General features: G+C 41.2%; 1 protein-coding gene across 3 annotated transcripts in view; it reads right to left on the bottom strand.

Moving 5' to 3' along the window:
* TCERG1 (transcription elongation regulator 1) overlaps positions 1 to 19,957 on the bottom strand; it is a 32,595-nt gene extending 12,638 nt beyond the window's left edge. Inside the window, exons 1-12 of one of the 3 annotated variants that reach the window (XM_082006264.1) lie at positions 19,732 to 19,957; positions 16,039 to 16,191; positions 15,571 to 15,832; positions 12,623 to 12,865; positions 8,697 to 8,759; positions 7,170 to 7,370; positions 5,745 to 5,860; positions 4,502 to 4,590; positions 3,368 to 3,528; positions 2,444 to 2,528; positions 1,240 to 1,375; positions 166 to 255 (exon numbers count right to left, since the gene is read on the bottom strand). In XM_082006264.1, the coding sequence (XP_081862390.1) occupies positions 166 to 255; positions 1,240 to 1,375; positions 2,444 to 2,528; positions 3,368 to 3,528; positions 4,502 to 4,590; positions 5,745 to 5,860; positions 7,170 to 7,370; positions 8,697 to 8,759; positions 12,623 to 12,865; positions 15,571 to 15,832; positions 16,039 to 16,191; positions 19,732 to 19,956 (1,824 nt within the window). In that variant the 5' untranslated portion in view covers position 19,957. Of the gene's footprint in view, positions 1 to 165; positions 256 to 1,239; positions 1,403 to 2,443; positions 2,529 to 3,367; positions 3,529 to 4,501; positions 4,591 to 5,744; positions 5,861 to 7,169; positions 7,371 to 8,696; positions 8,760 to 12,622; positions 12,866 to 15,570; positions 15,833 to 16,038; positions 16,192 to 19,731 lie in introns of all 3 variants that reach the window. The other 2 variants (XM_082006263.1, XM_082006265.1) reach the window with 2 other exon arrangements.
* Positions 19,958 to 23,635: the final 3,678 nt, after the last annotated feature.

Here is a 23,635-nt window from a genome sequence, read left to right as displayed (position 1 = left end):
CTTGCTGGCTTCTTCTGTTTCCAGACAAACCCTAATCATAACAAAAATCCCTTGCAACACTGATAGTCTAGAAGGTTAGCAGGAACAAAAAAAGCAAACTGAGAACTTAGATAAAGCCCGTAGTGGCTGTGTCTGGATGGAGAGTGAATTTGACTTAACTTTTACCTGTTTTCTTTCTTTCGGGTTGAGAAGTAAGTAACGAGGATCAAAAACTATCTTGTGTAGCTCTTTCTCCCATGTTGAAAAAGCAGAGACCTTTAATTACAAAAAGTCAAATTTTAACTAATGGTTAAGTTTCCTCAAATATACAGAAGTTGCACAGTTTTGCTTGAAAACTATAGGACAACTGATGAAAATAGGGAAACAAACTCATCCTGAAGTTTTCATCACTAATAGATGATTGAGACTGCCACAGCAAGTTTCAACACTAATTGGCTCTGAAAACTCCTAAATAACAACACACACTTAATTACTATTTCTATTGTGTGACATCTGAAAAAAAATAAAGTACATCAGAAGAAAGCCTTGAGATTCTACGTTCTCATATTCCATGCCTGCTCTATACCTTTTCTAAATGTTATGAGTGTAAACAGTTCTGCTAAAAAAAAAAAAACTGATTTAAACACATTCGAGCTCATCTTAAACAAGCTTTATTAAAACAATCCCATAAAATCCAGCTATTGAAACTAAATGAAAGCTGCACAGATAGCTGGAACCACTTCCATTTTTTAAAGTTACTGTATAAATTTATATTCTAATAGCCTAATTTATCTATCAAAACTGATAGATATCAAGCAGATTTCAAATTTAGTTAACTAAAAGCAAAAAGTCCCATTCAAGCCTAAGAGTGTACAGACTACAGTGGAAATTACTGCTTTTCTCATGTAGGAACATTTCCAGAAATCTTAACGATGTCTCCAGTTTGTGTGTCCTATTCATTTTCAAAGGCAGCTTTCAATTAGGTAATTACTTAACTTGGGAAAAAAGTTAAAAAAAAGTCTGTCTTGATATTGTTTAATTTCAGTTACTTTGAAATCAAAATTTTGCTACAACTGTAACATTCTTTGAAACATGGAGTCTTGCACCAGGCGCATTCATTAATCAGAGGAAGGATGAGATTGTTTTCCTCATATAAAGCACAACGCGTCCTGAATTCGCTAAGAATTGAGACCTCTGCCTGAACCTCCCCCTCCCTCTCTCCTCTTCTTACATATACACACACACACAGATTTCTCTGACCCCTCTTTCTAGAAGCATGTCCTTGAATTGTTTCATGCGAGCCTCCAGAGGGACAATGGCTCTCTCTCGAGCAGCTTTAATTTCAGCTTCCATAGCAGCCTCCTTCTCCGAATCAATATCTTTATTATCATCTTTCCTGAAAAAAATTAAACATACAGTATAACTTGAGAAGTACTATGTCAGGCCTGTAGGTCAGAAATTGCACTATACCAGGACAGAATGGATGTAACAGATTACTTCAGAAGCGTAGGCTTACAAATCGTGAAAGCCGCTCTTTGAGAGACTTGAATATGAATGCTCTCACACTGAAAGAGCTCAAGAAGCAAGGTATTCTCAGTAAGTTCAGTGCCAACAACTGACTCCAGGAAATTAGCACACTCTGGTTGTATTCAATGGTCTCGCCAGATGTGCAACCGATTCTACATTAACTGCGCCCTTGCTTTCTTCTCTCCTGTTCAAGACCATGCGGCCCTGTGAAAAGACTATGGCCAAGGGATTTAGTTCGAATTGAGAATACCTTACGAACATTACAACAGAAAAAGGCTGTAATGCGATACAACCAATCATCAAACCATTTCTGGAAAAAAGTGTGCTGTTTGTTGACTTATGTTTACTCAGAGCACTTCGCCCTAGTTGCTAACAACATTATGATCATCCCTAAGAGTACACAATAACAAATAAAATGGTAGAACTACTTTTAAAACAGTGCGTATAAGTAACTCAGAGTGAAGTGACATACATCACTTACAATAGGCGAAAGAGATCAGAAGACTTAAATAAAACCCTCAAACCTTTATAATAGAGTGAAAACAGAATAATCACTATGAAAATCTAGATGGCTGGATTTTTTGGCAACAAAATCTTGTGCACAGGAATTAACAAGCTGGGTAAACAAGTAACAGAAGTAAACTATTTATGATAAACTGCACTCAAAACATTCCTTGGATTCACCAACTTACACCATTTATTTCTATTTCGAATGATTTCCAAAGGAGATACTATTTCCTCTATACATGAATTTAAGCTCAGAGAAATATCAAGTACTTGAGCTTCTAAAGTAAAATAGCAGAAAGTTGACTGTGTTCACCAATCCTATTAGTTTCTGTTCCACTCTGCAGAATAAAACAGTATAGACACTGCTCAAATGAAAAACTTCAGTTATTTAACCTACACAGACCACTTAGTATTGAAAAAGCAAACTTACTTGCGCTTTTTAATTTTAATAGGCTCATCTTCATTTGCTTCTTCTGTAGATTCATGCTCTTCTCTAACTGTAACAGATTTCAATACTACTTTAGATTTTATATTTATGAAAAAAGTTTTTAATTTACAAACGAAGCTTGTGCAAAAACAGAGGACAATGTGTGAAGCAATTATGTATTCTGAGAAAGGAAGACATGGTTTTCAGTCACTTTCAGAATAACACTATCGGAATTTGTTGGCAGGACTAATGGACTTGCGGCCAACTTTGGATTTAAAATGACAAACACTGATCTCTTAATTCTGGGGGGATGCGGGGGGTGGGGGGAACCACCCTCAGGCTAAACAGTCTAATGAAGCACATTTGGATCTCCTGATTACCTACTTGCACTTTGATCTCCTCCAACTACCAAGCCACATGCCATCCCAGGATCATTTACTAGAACTCATGCTAGAAAGAAGTCTCATCTCAGCAGCCTCTTGAATGTTCTCTGCTCTTGGCAGCTGTTTCCAAAACTGTATTCCAGTTGATGTTCTCTAAGTTAAATCCTCTTCTGTGAGAGCCCATTTGTACATAATGATTAATCTTTTTCTGGCCCTCAAATTCCTCTTGCTCATAAAACAAACACAGTCCCTTTTTTTAGTCAGTAAAAACTGGGGGGGGGGGTTCAGCCTGTTGGCATTTAGAAGAGAAAATTAACTTTGTTAGTATCTACTTTCTTGATCAGTCTGTTTTTTTTTCTTTTCCAAAGGAGTCTATAAATCTGTATTCCCACCAGCCTCCTTAAATTCCAAAGCTAGACACATGTTTTCGGTATGTTCTTGCATTTCTCTCATTTATTTAAATGCTACTACCTCTGGAAATCAACACAAAATAAGTGATAAATTATACTGAGACTCCTTAAGAAGGCAATAAGATTGCTCTTACGAAGTTTTTTTCCTTCTTCCATTCCTTTTTTATGAGGAGGTTCTTGAATAATTTTGTCCACATCAGCTCTTCCAATTAGGTCATCTGGTCGGTCCCACATAGAAAGACGAGTGGTAGGGTTATAGAAGAAAACACGCTCATCACCAGTCCACACCACACACCTAGAAATTTAAGTGTCAGACAGGAAGTCTTGTATTATCTTTGTCTTCGTTCATGCTGTATAACTGTTACCATATTCAAAGACTGAAGCAAGCATAATGGTCACAAGACAGATCCAGGTTAAAACTTACTGCTCAACTACCAGACATTCCTACTGTCCAGATGGGATACTGAATTATCACTTTTCTCTGCTACTTGATTTGAAACGCAGTTTTAAAAATGCTTTTTAGCAGGAGATGAATCAGATTTTTGGATAAAACATACCCCATCTCTTCAATGCCCCGCAAAATATGAGAAAAAGCAACTTAATAATCTTGCCAGAATTTTGTAAGAACCACAGAGATAATTTGTTTTAAATATCCAACATAATTAAAAAAGCATTGATGGCTAAATTGCGAAAGTTAAAACAATATCCCTTTCCCATCAGTAAGATTTTTACCTTGGTCAAACACACAAAGATGATTTACGTACATTACAGCAAGAGTAACCTTATCATGACATTATACACACCAGCACCTGATGAGCATCTATGCCAAGTTAAAAAAAAAAAAAAAAAGAAACACGCAGGGAAAAAAAAAAAAGGATTCTTTTGGCCAGCAGCCACACCTATTTGTTCCCTAAGGCATAAAAGCAAAAGAAGTCCAAGATACTTTTTTTGCCATCATTCCACAGCAGATCAGGAGGAATCGGTGGCAGACGAAGGGATCTGGGATATGAAAGGTACGCAGTTAACGTACCTCACAGGACTGCAGTCAGCGCGTGGCAGAAAGGCTATACACACACCACTGAACACCCCGAGTACAGGCACAGTGTGAACAGCGTTGGTTGGAGGAATCCAGTGTTATTTGAGTCAGAAGCATACCAAGAACTTCACACACTATTACTTGTTCTGACTACCCAGCAACCTTCCCGGTGGCTACAGGAAATGATGCTTCAGTCCCACAGTAGCGGGCCAGGGGGAAAACCGTTACCTACCATGGAGTTCCTGGAATAGGAGTGGTTGCAACTGGCTTGGCCTTCTGAGCTGCTTTTTCTTCTTCAGTCATTTCTTCCTCTTTTGGCTCCTCAAGGGAAAAACAGGGTACAGGATTCAGGCAATGACAGTTAGCTAATTATTTATTACAAAGTAACTAAATTGTTTTAAACAAGGAAATGTATTTTGAAACAATGCTCACAAACAGCTCACGATTGCACTTCATCCATGCTTGCAACAGAAGCAATGGAGTTTCAACAGTAACTGCTACTAAAAAAAAAAAATATCTCGCTTCAGAAAAACCTCTGAATGTTTACTTAACTTTTGACTTCAATGAAACCTTATATATATGCCTTCCTATATCTGCATGAATCCTTGAATCAAGGCCTGAATACAGGGGCAAGGGTGTAGTTTCTTACAAAGAAACTTTGATTTATTCTTAAAATTGATTTACTTGAAAATGAGACTTGGAGTATGAAACAGTCAAAAATCTGCAATAACCTTTGTAGCAGAAATAAGGAAACTAGCAACTACCTCAAAAGTAAACAGGGTAGAGTGGTAATAAAAAACAGCCACTGAATTCTGTGCTTTTGACTACTAAGCTACATTGAAGTTCACAGAAATCAGTACAAAAGCTTTAATTTTTATTCAAACACCTTAGCATCTTCAAGAACTACGCTTTCTCAGCATGACAAAATGCCTTACAAGAAAAAAAGTTCATTTTGTTTACTGCAATGTAAACACTACAGACATTTTCTACTGTTCCTAACACATTCCTAACAGACTAAACTTATCAGTTACAGCACATAGAGAATGTGTAAGCTTTGCTTCAAAACTGTTCAAAATAAAGAAGGAAAGAAATAGAGAAAAGCTATTAAAAACCTCAAACATTCAGGACAAGTTTCATTTTTCTGAACACCTTAAAATCAGCAAGAGAACATCATGTCTATGTAATTCGCTAACTTTTTTCCCATGTTCTTACTAGTTTCTTAACTCACATACTCTGTATTTTTCTTTTAAATGACAATTTTTTCTTATGTAAAAAAATTAATTAAAAAAAGGAAAAAAAAAGAAAAAGAGCTATGAGTCCAAAAAGGAAGGCTTTCAAAATCACCCCAGGAATTTAAGAACTCAAATTACTAACCATGTCTCCTGTCAATATGCCTGGTCTACAGATGCATCCACACCTGTAGGATGTATGATTCAAAATGGCGATACTGACTATTTGGTTGCAAGGTCTTTTACCTCCTTTATAAGTTCTTTTATAGGTTCTTCTTTTGGTTCTTCTTCTTCTGTCTCCATTGGTAAAGGCTCCTCTGTAGATTCTTTAATTGGCTCTTTAATCTTCTCTTCCATTTTTTCTAAATAAAGATAGCATTTTCCTTAGTTTTTTTAAGAAACCGTTATAGAACCACAATAAGTTTATTTTTATCAGTATGATTTGCCAAGTACAACAGCAAAACAAAACTTATTTTTAATGTATTTTCACCACTTTCTGTCCTTCTTGGGCTTTACAGTGTCTGCTTAAAGACATGATTGTCTCCTGTACCAAGATCTACTTGGGACTGGAAAACAAAATATTGTAAGGCAACCTATTATATTAAAAAGCTAACTAAAGTGTATCAATAGAAATAGCTGGAACACTAATAAAAATATCTACCAACAGTTGCAACCAAACCGTGCAAGATGGAAGACCACTTTCAGATTTGAAATGCTGTTGACAAAAAAAACCAACCACAAAATCAGAGAAAAATCATGGAGAATCATCCGAGGATTGCTCTGCACCCGTTTAAAAAAAATTACAAAATGTACCAATTTTGCTGAGTAAAGATTATATTTGCTGTCTTAGATGTTTTCACATCAGTAAAAAGATGACTTATTATTTAAACCTGGATTATTAGAAAGATGAGTATTAAAGTAGCTAATGTGTAAGTGTTCTGAATTTGTCTAAACAAAGATTTTTTTGTAACTGAAAAATTCAGCAGACAATAAAAGAAAGAACTATTTGGGTCCAACTGGATTTTTTTTTCCTAAAAGACTTTATAAACTGAATAAAAGCCACAAGATTTTTGCCCCTTCTTCCTTATTTATGATACAAGAACAATTTCCCTCCAATATAACACCACCCATGGATATAATGTGGATTCAAATAAATAAGTCACAGAGTATGACCAGAATATGACTTAGGGATGCATACAGGGGGTGTAAGTTATTTTTTCCTCATATTCCAAATCTGTTTATATACTTAGTTTTTGAAGATGTGAAATTTAGCATTCCAATGATCTCCATTCTTCTCTGCTTTACAGTCTTTAGAGTAACTGTATTTTCCCCTCACTTTCTTTCTGCAATTGGGATCTTCTCAAACACGTGAGTACGTAAAGTACTTACTTTCTACTGGAGTGGAAGCACACATTTACCCATGTGTCACAGGATTTGGAAGCAACTCTAGAACCAAATACTTTTACAACACAGTGGGAAACAAAGAAAATATAACTTTCAGACTCAAGACCAACTCAAACGGACACTTGTATCAGGATTTAAAAATATTCTTAAGGGAGATTAGAAATATTCTCTTCCACATTTTCAAACACAACTATTAATGGTCTAAGTAATTTTACTTAGTATACAGTTGTATTAAAAAAAAAAAAACACAAAACCAAAACAAAGCACCTTTTTCTTTCAGTTCTTGAGGTTTTTCCCATGTTGACTCCAAAGTTCTATTGTTATAATAGTAAGTCTTTCCATCTGCTGTTTTGTACTCCGTCCACTCAGAGACTGCTGTTGCTCCAGCCAACGTAGCAGGTGAAGCAGCAATAGCAACCTGAGGATGGATCATAGGTACAATGGGAGGGGCCATGCCGGGCAAGACACCTGTAAAAAGCAGGAGAAAAAAAAGGGGGGGGGGGGGGGGGAAGAAAAAAAAGAAAAGGAAAAAGGAAAGAAAACAGTAAGTGACAATGAAGTACCTCAGAACCAAAACCTAGCACTTTACTGACTTAATTTACAAATAATCAACCTATATAAATAAAGATTGTTTTCAAAATTAAATTGGAAAGCAATGCATTGTTACTGAATTTCCTTCCTGTGTTTTACAATCAGTAATTCCCATATTACCAGGCAAATTAGACAGCTTTTTATTTTAATTAATGTGTAATTCTGCACAGCACAAAGCTTGTTAGTTTTTAGACATTTGCTTTAATACTTGAAAATTAAGTGCTCTATTTATTAAAAAAGTCTTTATTAGATCTCTATAGCAAATTTTTTTTTATCTGTTCCACTGTTTAATTATGCTGTCATTTTAAGGCATATTCCTATTGGTCTTGGAAAAAAGACAACAGTAGCTTGAATTTGAGCCATATAATAGGGAGCAGAACTCCAATAAACCTTAAATCCTGACTTTGAAAGGTTAACATTAATTCAGAGCCTTGGACAAAAACTGGTAAAAATAAAACAATTTCAGATTGTGACTGTTTTATTTAGAACTGCAGACCGATTGCAAAAAAACCCCATTTTATTCACATACTAAAGCAAAATGGCAAGGAAATATCCAAAGATAAGAAAGCCAGAATGCTACATTATCCTATTACTTTTCTACTCATCCCAACAAGATGGATATACTGAATGTATTTTGACTGACAAGTTCTAGAGGGACAAATTGGATACTACTAGAACTACAAGATGATAATTTTGAGCCTTTAACATTTATATGAAAAAGTCTATCTCTTTCAATAATGGAAAAGCACACATTACACATTGCCATAAAGAATTCTCAGTAAGTGACTTTTCTTAAATCCACAGTTTGAAAAATGAAAATTTATACTAAGACGCACATACACACACACCAACATGCGAGCACAATCATGTCACTATACAAGTGGAAGTAAGAAAAACAAAAATCCACACACAAGAAACTAATAACTAAGAAGTATGGGCATGAAGAGATTCACAGTTATTACAGAACTCAATGATTACAGAAAACTGTACTGGATTTTTTGTATAAAATAAGCTAACACTAACAGTTATTTGGGAAAGTTATTTCCTGGCCAAATATGATATTTGCATTTATACTGGTTTTGAAAATAAAGTATATATAGTCATTCAATTGGGGAAGCAAATAAATAAATAAAAGATAAACAACAACATTCACTACCATGCCAACTTACAGACAAAACGAACTAAGATGGTTTTGAAAATTACCGGTCTTGGTGGTAGCGACTGTCTTTACATACGGGCAGCTGACTATTTGCATCATTGCTACACCTGTAAAATGGATAAGCAAGCATGTTGGAAAGCTGCCATTGTATGTCAGCTACCACTGGGAGTCTGGATGCTACAGATTTCCTGCTACAATTTGTAATGCCATCTGAAAATGGCAAAGAGAAAGCCTCCCGGCAAGAAAATGTGAATTATTTTTGCTCCAACATTTTATGCCAAATCAAATATAAAACTAATTTTAAGCTGCAGCAACAGTTTCTGCCTACATTAAACCAACTGTTTGGCAAATTATTGGGATGTCATTGACTAGAAAAAAGGTATTTCAATGAAGACTCAGGGGTTTAAATTCATTCAAGAGGGAGCTTAGCTCTCCTTGTAGGACAGTATGATGGCAAAATATTCTACTAATGGTGCTGTTTTCCACTGACAGCCTTTGCTCAAACAGATCCATCAGCGGAGCAGCAACAAAGTGAAACTAACGGTCTTTGCTATTTTCAGTCTGCTGCTGCATTTAGAAAGCAGTGGTAAGAGTAGAAGGACAGATTTAAACTAGTCAAACTAGCAAGGCATGGCAAGGTGAGAGCCAGGTTCAACCCAGAGGGAAAGCTGAGGTTATGAGGCTCATTACAGAAAGGCTGGAGGTGGAAGAAGCAGGGGGGAAGAAATAAAAGCAATGAAGCTGCACAGAGGTACTAGGTCAGTGGCAGCAAACATTTTCTTTATTCTTCATTATCAAGAACATCATGAGCTGAAAAATGCTCTAAAGGCAGCATAACTAGCCCTCAAAAAGGTAGCATCATGCACGGTTCTGCCCTCCAGCTCATTAAGATATGACATAGTCCAAAAGGAGGGATGCATCTAATCCTCTTCAATTAGAAACAAAATTCAGCAGGAAATTAAGCAGGGGTAAGGGGAACGTGTTTCCAAAAACCTTCACGTTAGCGTGCAGAAGGAAACTGTAGAAGTTCTCACTATGTTGGTCCAGACTGGACTCTCAGAAACTGCAATAATTCAGAAACGTCCCCTTAAATGCTTTTAATTCTATCATCTGAGGTTGGAAATCCTCCAGCACAAGATGAAATTAAACCCCTGTGTTTATAACCAAAGTAATTTCTGTTTTTCTTCATTAGAGATCTAGTATGGAAAGCATACAAAAATACTGCCAATTTATTTAAAAAAATACTTCTGAGAAGACAGAATTGCAATGTTCTTTAATAATTTCAATGAAAGAATCTAAAATTAGTTTTATAAAAAAAGATTATGAATTGAGACGCAAAACCATTGACTCAAACAGCACTGAATGAAGTGTTTGTCTAAATTTGGGGGTGGGGGGGAGGGTGTCATGTTATGTACTTGAAAATGAATCTGAAAATTCGTTTTGTTAAGGAAGTTACAGCATGTCTTAAAACTGGGTCAGTATAAATAATGCCATCTGCGGGATCACTGAAATTAGAGATACTGCAGCGCAGATAAGACTTAGCAAATACCCAAGCTGTTTCCTCTGCCAAGTTCATTCTCAAACATACAACTAACTTTTAACGTATGAATTAAGAGAAAGCAGACTTACTTTTTAAGATCTGAGATTACGAGATATCACTAATCAACTCTTCCATTGTTCCATCTTACTATAGTATAATACAGAGGTTAACTTTGAAATCACTTGATAACAGTATTGCTCAGCTCTGTCTCTGTAACTTGAAAGCAATCTGGCTGATATTGTATCTAATGCTGAAAGCCTCAAACTTCTATACAGTAAAACTTTGTAAGCCTTTAACTTCACCTTACACTGCTACAAAGTCATTTTGACTTCTCTCTAATTTCTTGTTACTGTAAAATATTTTAAAGGTTTCCTTTTCTTTTACAGCGTTTAATAAACCATAACCCCCAACTCAAGCCAGAATTAGCTGAAAGTAGACTGATTTTATTCTGTTATCAGGCAAAATGACAAATTAGACTCATCAGTGGAAGCATGCTAGGTATCCTTCCTATGTACTATGGGTTCCACCCAAAAGGCTCAATCTCACTGTGAGAACAGAAGAGGCCAGATCTAAGACGTGCTACCAGTAAAGTTCTGCAAGAAATAATTTTCAAAAACAAGTTTAAGAAGATTAATGTTCTTGCTCTTTGCTTCTGTACTGCACTACTCACAAAACTTCTTGACTGAGAGTTTATGAAAAAACACAACCCAAGTACAAACGGCAGTATATCCATTTTCACTGGCACTCTCCTCTACTGCTTTGACCATCCACATTTCACCTGGCAGTTCACACCTGAGTAGATTATATCCTTTAAAGGTATGTAAGGGCCCTTCACTCTATGCTGATCCCTTGCTGTCAATGTCAGAAATTGCCATTAAGGACATTCAGCTGACCACCTTTAAGGCTTAACCCTTTTTATTGTTCTTCCAAACCTCACAAATATACAGACATCAGAATTCACCCTCTATCCTTTATCTATTTTTCTTTCAGCCTTGAATATCATGTTCAGAATAGTATTTTTCCCTGTCTTAAAAAAATGGGTACTACACTGTGATTTCCTTTTTAAGCAAATTACAGATTAAAGTAGTTTCACCCAGTTATTTTAGAAGACTATCCTAAAAGCAGAAGCAACTAAAAATTGTCCTATCTTCTAGCTAGCAGAACTAATACCCATTTTAACTACTTTGATGTTTATATCCTTTATCAAAGAAGTGTTACAAAGGACTACTTTTCATCCAACCAATCTGATGGAAAGTAAAGGCTTCCCTTTATGTGTACAGGATCAATGTGTTAAAAGGAGAGCGGGAAAGAAGTCTCCTCACTCAGCTTGTACAGAGTGTCAAAAATAGGAGGACGCTGCTTAGAGCTGCTTCTTTGCAATGCCTAATCAGAAACTAACTTGTATCCAATAGAACTGCAGTCTCAAACTTTCCTTTGCAACAGAAAATCATCAGCTCTTGGTATGTATTTAGTGCTAATACACACTGAAAAAACACTAATTACTTTTGTACTAGAACATGAACTCAACTGTATCCATGCAAACTGAAACATGGTATTTAAGCAATGGGCGGTTTTAGTGACCTCTTAAGAGGACCTCCGCAGCAATTACAAAACTGCAGTCTGGTCCAAAATTTTGCCAGCCTAAAATTAGTTCTTTAAGTATCTAAATATTTTATAAAAACTTAAGAGAATATGATTTACCCAGGAACCACTGGGCTGCTATCTAAGACTTCTTCTCAATGGTTTTTACATCTAAAGCCTATGAATAATACCCTAGCATCTTGAATGCCTTCATTATGGTCCTCAACTTAAACTTCAACATTTCGTGTAAGCATTCAGCATCATACTTGATAGCTGCAAACCAAGAGAACTGGAAACACCTAATGTCATTCAGGGGTAATGCATCTGAACGGTAGTTTTTCCTGCTCATAAATATATTATTTTCTTTTAATTTCTTTCAGCTATAATCCATGTCCCAATAACTATTTATGCGCAAGACTTAAGGTCTAAATCAAGCAAGTAGAAAAAAATTATAGCAATTAGTAAAATACAGTGCTTCAATATTCTCAGTCACATGTGGATTCTTTCCAGAAGGTCACTTTTCTTTTTTAAATAGGATGACAAGATAGACATGTGCCATGAGATTAGGAAGTGTTTAGTGCAATTCTTGTATTTTCCTATCATCTAAATGAAAAAGGTTTACATGTTTCAATGCAGCTGTTTTCTGATTTGTATATCAAAGAAATAGAAGTCAAAAAAATTTCATGTTCTTTGTTAGTTAAAAAGTCTGTCTGCTAACCCTGAATTCTTTCAAAAATACTCTGCGTGGAGAGGATTCAGGCAAGTTCCGTACACAGTGGACACATGAGTGCAAACAAATTGACAACATGGACATGTAGCAGACAAGACAATTACAGTTTGCCAATTTACCTGGAAGTGGAATAGGCATGCCAGGAAGGGGGACACGAAATGGAGGTACCATTACTGGTGGAAAAGCAGGAATTGCTGCAGTTGGTTGAGGTACTGCATGAGGAACTGCAGGAGGCAATGTCTGTGGGACTGGCTGGGGTACAGTCTGCACAGGTGTAGCAGAAGGAGCAGAGGTTGAAACACTGACTGATGGTGTGGCAACTGAAACACCCGAACTTGGGGTCTGGTCTTGTGTGGTAGGTGCTGATAAAAAAAAACAAAGAACACCTTGTATCTTAGACACTACAATATACTTGCTGCAAACATACTGGCTCTCTGTTTCCCAACAGACCTTATAGAAGCAGATATGCTTAGATATAATCAGGAGGCAGACACTCTTGGACAAAAAAAGTTTGCCTTCTCTGTAACACTAAATATGCACAAAGAAAGTAAATTTAAAATTTTACTTTGTCCCATTCTTTACACTTAAGAAGTCTGTACAGCAGTAGCAACGGTGTACCAAAGGACAAATACAGCCTGTGTATCCCTCTTCAGAAAAATTAAAAGGGAATGTTACAGAGTTTCAAATGGAAAAAGATTGCCCTTATGCTAAACGAACACAGCTTCTGCTTTTTAACAATAATGGCAGCAGCATGTGCATAACAACACCCTGCCTAAAACTGTGCTTATTAAGCTGTGATCCAAGAATGGAAAAATGTCAATTAAAAAAAAAAGTGTAAATAAGCAAGGAAAAAGAAAGTACTTTTGTTCAGAAGCTGCAAGAACTTTCTTACTCTTCAGTGCCTCCCAGTGGGAAAATACACTACTAGCATTCAATTCCATAATCCTTGCAGCATGACTGAAATCAGCACTTAACTGAAAATAAATAGTGCAGCGTATCAAAGCACTGGCAAACAGGAACTAGAGACATGACTGATTAAACTCGTTGACCAGCCTTGCAAATTTACACTGTAAGATTTGGTGGAGGGGAGGAGAAACGGTTGTAAAAATGAGATAATTTAAAAACAAAAAAGAAACCACACCAACTTATGACCGTATTATATATGGGCATCCTGTGCATTTTCTTCAGTATTTAATGACTACCAGAAGCATTCCCAATAGCATATGCGTATTAACATATTTAAATAAAGATTTTTGATCTGTTGATACGTGTTTCAGAAAGAGTAAAAGTTCTTAGCACTGCCTAAAATTTAGGGAAACAGAGCAGACAGTCAGTATGTGATCTGTTTTAAGGCCTAAGTCAAATCAGTACCAGATAAGAAAGAAGCTCAGCCAGAAGTCCCAGGGTTTTTTAACAGGCCAAGTCTGAGAGTTATAAAAATTTTATCATTTAAAATAATTTATCACTTAGGCACAGACACCAACAGTAACAGTTCTTGAAAGCAAAGACAAAGTTTAGCAGTAGAACAGGTAAAAGTGGAACAGACTCTTAGCGTTCAATATTATGAAATTTTGCTCCAGAGAAGGCGCATAAAGTGCTATTCCAAAAGCAGGATCAGGTCTCAAAAGCCTGGCATTAGGCCAGAAGCTAACATTCACTTCCTACTTGATTCTTGTTACTCAGCAAAGTGGTTAAGACTAGACCATATTTCAACAAGGCAGCTGAATGCAGTACTAAGTTACCTTCCAAATTAAATAAAAGCCCTAAAATGCTTTGAGCAATACAAATTATTTGCTACTCTAATGATTTGTCCTCCCTCCGGTATTAACTGAAAGCATAATTTGAGGATTACCTAAATCTGACTCCCTTTCATCAACAGCCCTCTAAAGTTTGGGTTAAATGGTGAGTTAAGCTTGACTTGTCTCACCTGTTACAGAAAAAAAATGAAATAATTCCAGAGGATGCAACTATACAATAGAGCTGGAGTTAGAACAGTTCAGCAATTGCTCATCTTCTACACACTCTTTGGCCTGACTCGGTGCACACATTTTTGCCAGCGCAGCTACAATGATCAAGACCGTCAAACAATAGGATTTCTGATCAGCATAGACGATGTGCTTTCAGTAGCCCTGCGTGTAGACAGTAACACTAACCAAACTGTTCCTTAATAAGCGTACCTTGCTTTGTTCATGCCAGGTGATCTGACTCATTGTTTGCTGGTGACACACTCGTGTGCAAATAGTACTTAAGATACATCTCTATATAGATGTTCTGCACTACAGGCACTTTGTTAGCATATATATGTCAAACTATAGTATAAGTCACACTATTTACAGTATATGCAGATACTATGTAGTAACATGCATTATGTGCGTGCTGCATAAATTCAGTCCCCTTTCCTCTTGAGGTTCCCTCAGTTGGAAAACCCTAAAAAGCAAAGGCTCAGCCCATGTAAACAGCAGTAATCTTCAGACTATTGTTCACTCATGACCTTTGAATAATAATGGTTCTAAGGACCTTCTTTTTCCTCTTTTGTGCAACTCTAGCAAATGGGAACTTTCAAGGCTTAGTCAGAGCCAGAAGAATAATGCTAATAAAAGTAATAGACCAGAAGAAGCTCTATTCTGCAATCAACCAATTCTCCGCAGCCCAAGAGCAGCACTCAAAGATCCAGCCTCAAAAAGCAACAGATGACATTTTGGAAACAAAGAGGAAATTGCTACAACTTTTAAAAACAATTTAGTTTTATCTATAGTCAAAAGGAAATGGATGCATAGTAGCTTTAAGATGATGTGATAACAGCAGAAGAAAAATATACAAAGACCCAAAGAAGAAGGGTTGCATACTGATCTAGTATTACTCTCCTGAAGTAACTCTCTCAGATTGCAGGGGCAGAGGTTCACATGCAAGGTTCTTCTGGATTAAACACTGTACTTCAAACTCATGCTCCACTTAACGTTGAAACAAATTCCTCCTGGATACCAAGTTCTTGCTGCAGTAACACCCCAAAGCAGCATCCCCACCATCTGCTCCCCACCATCACAAAGGTTAAGAAACTCTTACTCACTGGAAATCGTCTGTGAAACTGAAGTGGCTGTGGTTGTGGTAGAGGTTGTGGAGGACTGAGTACTCGAGGACGTGGATGGAGATGCTGCAGATGCAGGACTACTGGTGGTCGGTGTGGAGGCACCTACTGCTTGTGCCTGGGCCTGGGCTTGCGCCTGGGCTTGTGCAGCCAGCATCGGCGTTAACTCCGACTGCTGAATAACTTTGACCCCATCTGGCTTACTCCATGCTGACTCACGTGTACGCGCATTATAGAAATAGACCTACAATTTAAGAATGTCACCATCAAACAACTGCTTATCTGGAGGGGGAGCATTTATAAATGGTCCAGTTCCTCCTGTTTTCAAAATCATTAATAAGAGGATAAACAAGAGCATAGGATTTTACCGCAGTGCAAGACTGTGTATGACAACATGCTCACAACAGCAGTAAACACACTTTACTTCGCTGTTTCTGGTAACCATCTTACCTTGCCATCTGGAGTTTTGTTTTCTACCCATATCTCTTCAGCTGGGGGCATTGCTGGTGTTCCAGGGGCAGTGACAGGTGGCATTCCTGGGGGGAACATCATACCAGGAGGTGGTGGCATGCTACCCATGGGAGGTGGCATAAATGGTGGTCTCTGAAGGCATATAACAACAATAATAATGATGATGATAATACAACTTTCATGCAGAGTTCTCCTTTATTAGAGCACCAACAGACAGTACAACTATAGTATGGTTAACTCTACCAGTCTTGAGAGCTTCTTTAACAACCTAATTCTACCAGCTCAGAGAATGTGCTTCCTGACAAGCCACCACCTACGGCAGAACAGCTGCAGTAAGCATTCCACTTCTGAGATACTAACAACGCAAAGCATCAGAAAAAAGTGGCACGAAAAGAAGTGGGGTGAGAGAAAACTCCTCTCCTGAAAAGGCAAAAATATCCCAATGCAAGAACAAATGGAAGAACTGTTCCTGAATAACTGCCACTCAGACATCCCCAGCTGTGAATAAAATATACTACTAAACAGTTACACAATGACCCTCCCAGTGAAGAAAAGAAATAAAATAAAAAGTTGCAAGCAAGCATCCAGTCTATTAGCACAGCAGAGCAGCGGGTTTCATTACAATCCATTATGCTTCTCAATTTCCCATTAACTAAAATTCTGACCAGTGCTAATTTAAAAAAAAAAAAAAATCAAATTACATTTTCATTATTGCATCACCATAAGAAATCCAGAATTGCCCTGCACACTACTGTTACCCAAAAGCCTGATGACCTGCTTTCTAATTCAAGATACATTTAAGTTCTTTCACTCTACTTTTTTATTTGGACTGTTCTGAAATCTCCTGTGCATAACAAGTATAGTGAATATTTCCCTATAAAAAAAGACAGTTGACAAAATCTAACAGGTTCTTTAACTTATTCTGTGTACCGACCTAATTATCTCCATCACTCCAGTTATAGTTGAACTTGTGATGCAAAAGATTCCCTCTTCACAAAGGCAATACCAAGACAGCTCACTGGTAAAAACCTTCCAGCTCTGCGCTCATAACTGACAGCCCTGAGACCGAAATGCACACATGCAACAGGACTAGGGCTCTGCTGAACCTAGGATGTGTGCAAGAAATGCAGCATCACAGAAACAACATTAAGGTAACCATAGCCTTTCTTTCCTTCCTTCCTTCTTTCTTCTCCACAGCTCCTCCATCTGGACACAAGATGATCCTTCTCTTTACAGCTCTACAATCTGTAAAAAGAATCCAGTAGAGCTCACTTTTTGCCTGTTGTTGCTGCTTTCCCCAGAAAAGGGGGTTAGATTGTTCCAGGGCAGTCCTGGGAGCGAGGAGGGGATGCCAGGTACACAGCCAGGGGATCCAGAACGCCCTTCAGCTCCATTCTAAACACACCCTTCTCCTTCGTTTCTACCACAGGACCTTTCAACATCATGTCTCCCCTTGCACCAGAAGCAGGATGACAAGCTGAAAACAAAACATTTGGTGCAAAGCAGAGCACAGAGCTGACATAGCATGAAAAATTTAGACATGCTTGATGCATGAATTCCATGTATGGTAATAAGTTGTAACAGACATGCTTACTGCATGGCATGATAAAACAGCTATGATGTAACAACTGAGAGATGATGCACATTCAGAATATAAATCAAACACAAAAAGACACATCAGCAACTAGGCTTGAGGCTTCAAATTAACTCTGATTCTTGAAACTCTAATAAGGAAGCACAGTCCTATTCTCCCCTCTCAATCCAAGTTCCACTGCACACTCCAACACTCTGCATTGCATCAGAGCTTTAAAGGGCACACGAATATTAACACCAAGAGGGAAAATGGGATCATAAAGCACCACAACAAAGGTGCAGTAGGTGGAAATAGTCTTAAATAAACTTAAGCTGAGCATGAAAACATACCATAGAACAAGGCCTTTAGTACTGAATAAAAGGAAGAAGAAAGATGACATTCAATGAGGTGAGTGGGGCTGTTTACACCCCTCAAACATACTGTTTCAGTCTTCAATTCCACAGGACTTTCATTCAGCTGAGAATGTTTCAGTGGAATGAATAATTACTTCACACCTCCCTGAGCAGTCCAAGTCCTAACAACACGCTTTATATTTCAGAAGATAGGGAGAAAACTGCTATGTAAAACATGCACTAGCTTCTTCTGGAAATCTTGTGCTCGGGATAATGATAGCACAGAAAATTAAACTACAATTTGATGTTAGCTATTTCAGATTGAAGTCCAGCTTAAATCCTTGTTCCTGTTCTCGCTGCTTCTTTTTGCTTCCTCTCATACTGCTCTATTTCACGTAAAGCTGTCTGCAGAGCTATACACTGAACTAATCTGCATTAAGAGTAACTTGGAAAAAAGCTCCCATAGCCCTGCTGCCAAAAAACATACAAAGCGGGGCCTAAAATACCGTGAAATAACCCATATCAGCATGTTCTCTTTCCACCTTGCCCACATTCCTACATATTAAAATAAATTTCACAGCACTAAAGTTTTCACTATTCTATTACAAATAGTGAATTTAAACCACTATTTATAAACCACGTAGTACTATTTACCTCCTGCCAGGCCGCCTGCAGTCCCACATAATAATTACACTGCTCTAATAGCACTATACTCCTGCAATCCCAATAAGACAATACATCTCTTATTCACAAATATGTTGTACATGTCAAACGGTCTGAGTCTCTGAAAAGTTGGCAAAAGAACTTAAACATACATCACCATGAAATACAGACAGAAATCTACCTTACTTGAGCCCAACAAGTTCATATTATTTCTGTAGGTGCTAGGAATGCTGTAAGCTAAAAAAACAAAACCACACAAAAAAACCAACCACAAGACCATAACAACAATAAACACAAAGTAAAGAACACTCTCCCTCTGCCAACAGTAAATTTATGTCAGCACAAGGGCCACCTGCAGCTGCTCCAGTCAAATACTGAGAGCACCCTTAGTTTTTTTCCAAATGTTAAATTTTCCTTAGCCCGGGTGTTGACAATTTCTAGTACATTACTAATGATGCACCCTCCTGAACACAATCCTGAAACAAAACACACATCATCACTGATTATATACCTACTTCTCAGAAGTGCTACTTGCCCACCTAACCTAACCAAGCCCTCGGTGATCAGTAATAATAAACTACCATTGTGATGGCAGGTCTGGCTCATGCTGGAACTCACATGGAATTCAGCTGCACCTTCTGTCAGTCTTTGTGCATGTCCATCATTACCCCACTAAGTGAATACAGGCAGAATAATTCTGATAACCCTAGAAGGCTGACATGTACTTCACATGCCTGCTTTGAGGCATTCAGAAATCTGAGCACAGCCGAATCCTGCGTTCTGCATGGCCACAGGGCACCAACATGAAGTCAGATTTTAGTAAAGACTCTGTTGGTGAGCGTACCCTAACTGCATAACTGATTAATTTAGAACTGCCCCGAGGAGCTAAACAGAAGTTGTGTTTACATGCCACAAGTACGCATTAGTTTTATAATACCATGCAAGAGCCTTACATTCTCATCATGCCCTGCTATTTTTTCATCCATTTTAATATCTCTTCTCTTATTATCGCCACAGGTGAAAACAAACAAGAAAAATCCCTAAATCCCAATCAACAAACGAAGAGAATCTCCCATTCTTTACCTGTAAATGTGGAGGTCCCATTGGTGGAGGAATCCCTCCTGGAGGTGGCATCGGAGGCATGTTCGGATCAAATGGAGGACGTCCAAAAGGGGGGCGAGGTGGCGGAGGAGGACCTCGCATCATACCAAAAGGTGGAGGTGGTCGCATGAGAGGCGGTGGGCCTCTCATAACTGCGTTTGGTGGGGGAGCTGGACCACGAAATCTCAGTGCTTGCTGCTGAGCCATTCTGTGGATAAGGCCAAAGTGAAATAAAGTTCATTTTTGTTTGCTGCTTAGCTGTAGGAAAATAAACTCTTACAATAGACAAGAAAAATCCCTAATAAAAATCAAAAGGGTGGGGAAAAAATGCCGTCTGAATAAACAAAGTTAAGTGTGCAACTACTTCAACAGTTTCTTTTCCTTTGCAATTCAAGTTCATTAGTCCTCAATTGTTAACTTTTACTCATGGAAATTAATAACCTACAGCTAGGATCAGGGTAGGCAGGCATTGTGGAACCACATCCAGATCTACCCAAGCTCCTTCAACATGACCTGCAACTCTGATTCCTGTCTGCACAGACATCCTAGACTGCTCAAGCAACAGCTGACAAATCGTTCCAAGGGTTTTAATTGTTCTGTAGTACAAGTGTCTGTCAGGACTATCTACATCATTCACATTTGTGACCTACAGCAGGATTTGAACTCTGGCCATCGCACTCAACCCGCTGTGCCACCCAACCCTCTACACAGGGAGCTTTGTAAACGTATATATAGAAAAAAACGTTCACCTTTAGAACCAACAAACGCTCTTCTGCTGCTCTCAGGAAAACAATTTTGCCCACCATTTAGTGCCAGTGCAATACCAATGTTGGCATGATGACTCAAAATTGAAAAAAACAAAGGTTATGAGAAGGTGAACGGCCACACGCGCGCGCCGCTCAGCACCAGACCGTAGGGGCAGCCCCTGCTCCTGCTGCCCTGCACCGGAGAGCGCGGGGGCAGGCGCTGGCAAGGGGCGCCCGACCGCCCGCCGCCGCTCCCCGGCAGCCCAGCTCCACGCCCGGCGCAGAGGCTCGGCAGGCGGCCCCGGCCCGGCGACGAGGGCTCGGCCGTTCCCGCGGGGCCCGTCCCAGCGCCGGCCGCACGCCGGGACAGAAAATGGAGGCGGCGAGAGCAGCTCCCGCCGGGCCGCCCGCCCCGGCCCGGCCCCGCCCCGCTGGCCGCGCCCAGGACCCGGCCCCGGCCCCGGCCCAGGCCCAGGCCCAGGCCTGTTCCCCCGCCGCCGCCACCACCGCCCGCCGGGCACAGGCCAGGCCCGCGGGCGGCGCTGCGGAAAGGCCGCAGCGGGCGGGCTGGGCCAGGCCAGGCCGCGGCCCCCGCCCCCGCGCTCGCCGCCGCGCGATACCTGAGCTCGCTGCCGTACCGCTCCGCCGCCGCCTCCCCCTCGCCGCCGCCGGCCCCCGCACCGCCGCCGCCACCCCGCTCCGCCATCGCCGCCTCGCAGCGCCGCCGAGCCCAGCCGCTGCCGCTGCCGCCCCGGCCAGGCCCCGCCGCGCCCCATTGGCCGCTCCCCACGCCCGTCAGCGCACGCGGGGGCGGGCGCGCTCTGCGATTGGCCAGCGCGCCCGCCGACTTTGAATGGGGGCAGCCAGGCGCGTCGGGATTGGCTGCGCGCGGGCGTCCCGCGCCGCTTGCGGCGCGGGTCACGTGAGGCGTGACCTGGGGAGAGGACCGGAACTAACCTCACGTAAGACGGAACAGGCCGTAGGGAAAAAAAGGGACGAGAACTACATCCAATCAGCGAGCGGAACCCCGTGCACCAATCACATCTCGCGCGTGCCCAACCAGAAAAGCCAAATCAGAAGCGTTCTGCCCCTCTACGTTCCTGGAGGCGCGGTTCGAGCAGTAGCCAATGGAGGGGCACAAGGGTGGGGCAACCGCCCAGGAAACAAAGTTACCGGGCGGCAGCCAATGAGCGGGCACAGAGAGAGGAGTCGCGAGCCAATCGGAAGCTGGCGCGGGCCCTGGCCAAGCGCCCCGCGGCCGCCTGGGGGGCGCTATCTGCTGGGCGGACCTGGCATAGGGCGGGGAATCGGGTTTCGGGGGGTTCCGGGGGTCGCTTCTAGCGCCGGCCCTGGGGCCGGCGGGGCGCTTCCCGCGCCGTGCCGGCCTTACCGGCAGGCAGCAGCGCGGGACGGTGGCGGTGTGGCCGCTGTTCACCAAGCGTCGGTCTCCTCGCAGGCCCCCGGCACGGTCAGGGCCTCTCGGTGCCCGGCTCTGCCCAGCTCGTTCCCCGCAACATGGATGCGTTTGCGGCACTGCTGGACTCTTCGGGGCTGACCCCAGCAGCGCCAGCCGGTACAGGGAATGCGGCGGGAAGCAGAGTGTGAGGGATGGTCGCTGGGTCCCTCTGCTCCCATTAGCACCAGCTGGGTCACCAGGTGCTGCAGCTGCACCCCGCTCCGCAATCCCCGAGTCCCCAGTTGACATAACTGCTGGCAAAAGTCCTAATGTATTCACGGCTGCACTGGCAGAAGCTCCTTGAAGATGCCTTTATACCAGTAAAGCATTGTTTTGACTGGGGTAGCTGCTTTCTCCTGCTGGAGTTTGATTTACGGCTGCATTCGCGGTAAAACACCTAGCAGTGTGTGCGGAGCTGCTGCTAGGGCTCCCTGGCTGGGGCAGGCAGCGGGGTCTGCAGGAGGCTGCTAGACCATGCCCAGGCCCTGCCCTGGCCCCAGAGCTGCTCGGGAAACCTACACCTCTGTGGTGTGCTGCAGGGGCTGGGGGACAAGTCCCCTGTGTGGGGACTGCTGGCCTGGGCCATCTCCTGCCAGCAGCTGGCCAAGGGGCCTGAGATGAAGTTTGTGGCAAAGTGAACTGTGAGGAAATGGGGGGAACATGGTGCGGTGCGGTGCAGTGCCCGCAACCAGGCTGGGATGGAGCAGGAGACGCATGAAGTGCATGGTTAGTCCCTGCTGCCACACAGTAGCAGAGCACCCCATGGACTTGGGAACGAAGGAGTTCATGCTGCACTGTGTTTACTACGGGACTTGTGGAGACGCCAGCGGGTTCCCACTGCCCTGTGGAAATGGGGAGCCCCACTGTGGAGGCAGAAGACCCCTGGGGAGGCGGCTGTAGTGGGGCCAGGTCCACAGCCCTCGGTGGGTTCCCCTGAGATGTGGCCCTCAGGACTTCCTGGGGAGCCCAGCAGGCAGGTAATGAGCTAAGGACTCGTTACGTCTGAGTAATGTATGTGAGAAATTGTGCAGTCAGCAAAGGAAACCCACTTTCAGTTCAGACACCCAGTCCTGTATATTTTGTGGCCCATGTGACTGAAACACTCAACACACGTGGGAGAACAGTTATTCCTGTGAAACACTTGCCAGCCCTGACTCGTCAGGTGAGGACTGAGAAAACTCTAAATTTATGGGTAAAGTCTGTAGTAACCTAGTGCAGAAACGGGGAGCTCAGCTGTGGCACTGACATTACCTTTGAGACGTAATGAGATATAAAATATTCTGTTGAAAAGCTTCCTGCAGCTGAATTACATGTTTCAAATGAAAAAAAAGGAGAACAGGGAAGCAGATCTTTCCTCCCTGCAAGGCCGTGTTTTGTGTGCCAGGGGACATCGCCACCCCTTCCGCTGCAGGGAGGATGCCAGGAGCCTTGCTGAGCCATCAGCTCTTTTCACCTCTAACTGCTTTGATTTTGTGATCCCGCTTTTCCCATTCCTCTCTTTCTGTCAAAAAGAGAGACATCTTTTCTTAAATAATAAAAATAATCAGAATTACTAAAGGACCTTTTGATGGTGCTGTGCTAAAGAGACTGTTACGTACTTTGATTTTGCTGCTCAATTTCTTTATTCATGTGTTTTGCTTAAAGTTGCTGCTGCTGTGAGGATTTGTGACAGTTTGGCGGGTGG

The sequence above is a fragment of the Phaethon aethereus genome (assembly GCF_964289735.1).
Source record: "Phaethon aethereus genome assembly, chromosome: 14".
Taxonomy (NCBI): domain Eukaryota; kingdom Metazoa; phylum Chordata; class Aves; order Phaethontiformes; family Phaethontidae; genus Phaethon; species Phaethon aethereus.
Note: the sequence above shows the minus strand (reverse complement) of the source record. Positions and strands in the feature narration are given on the sequence as shown.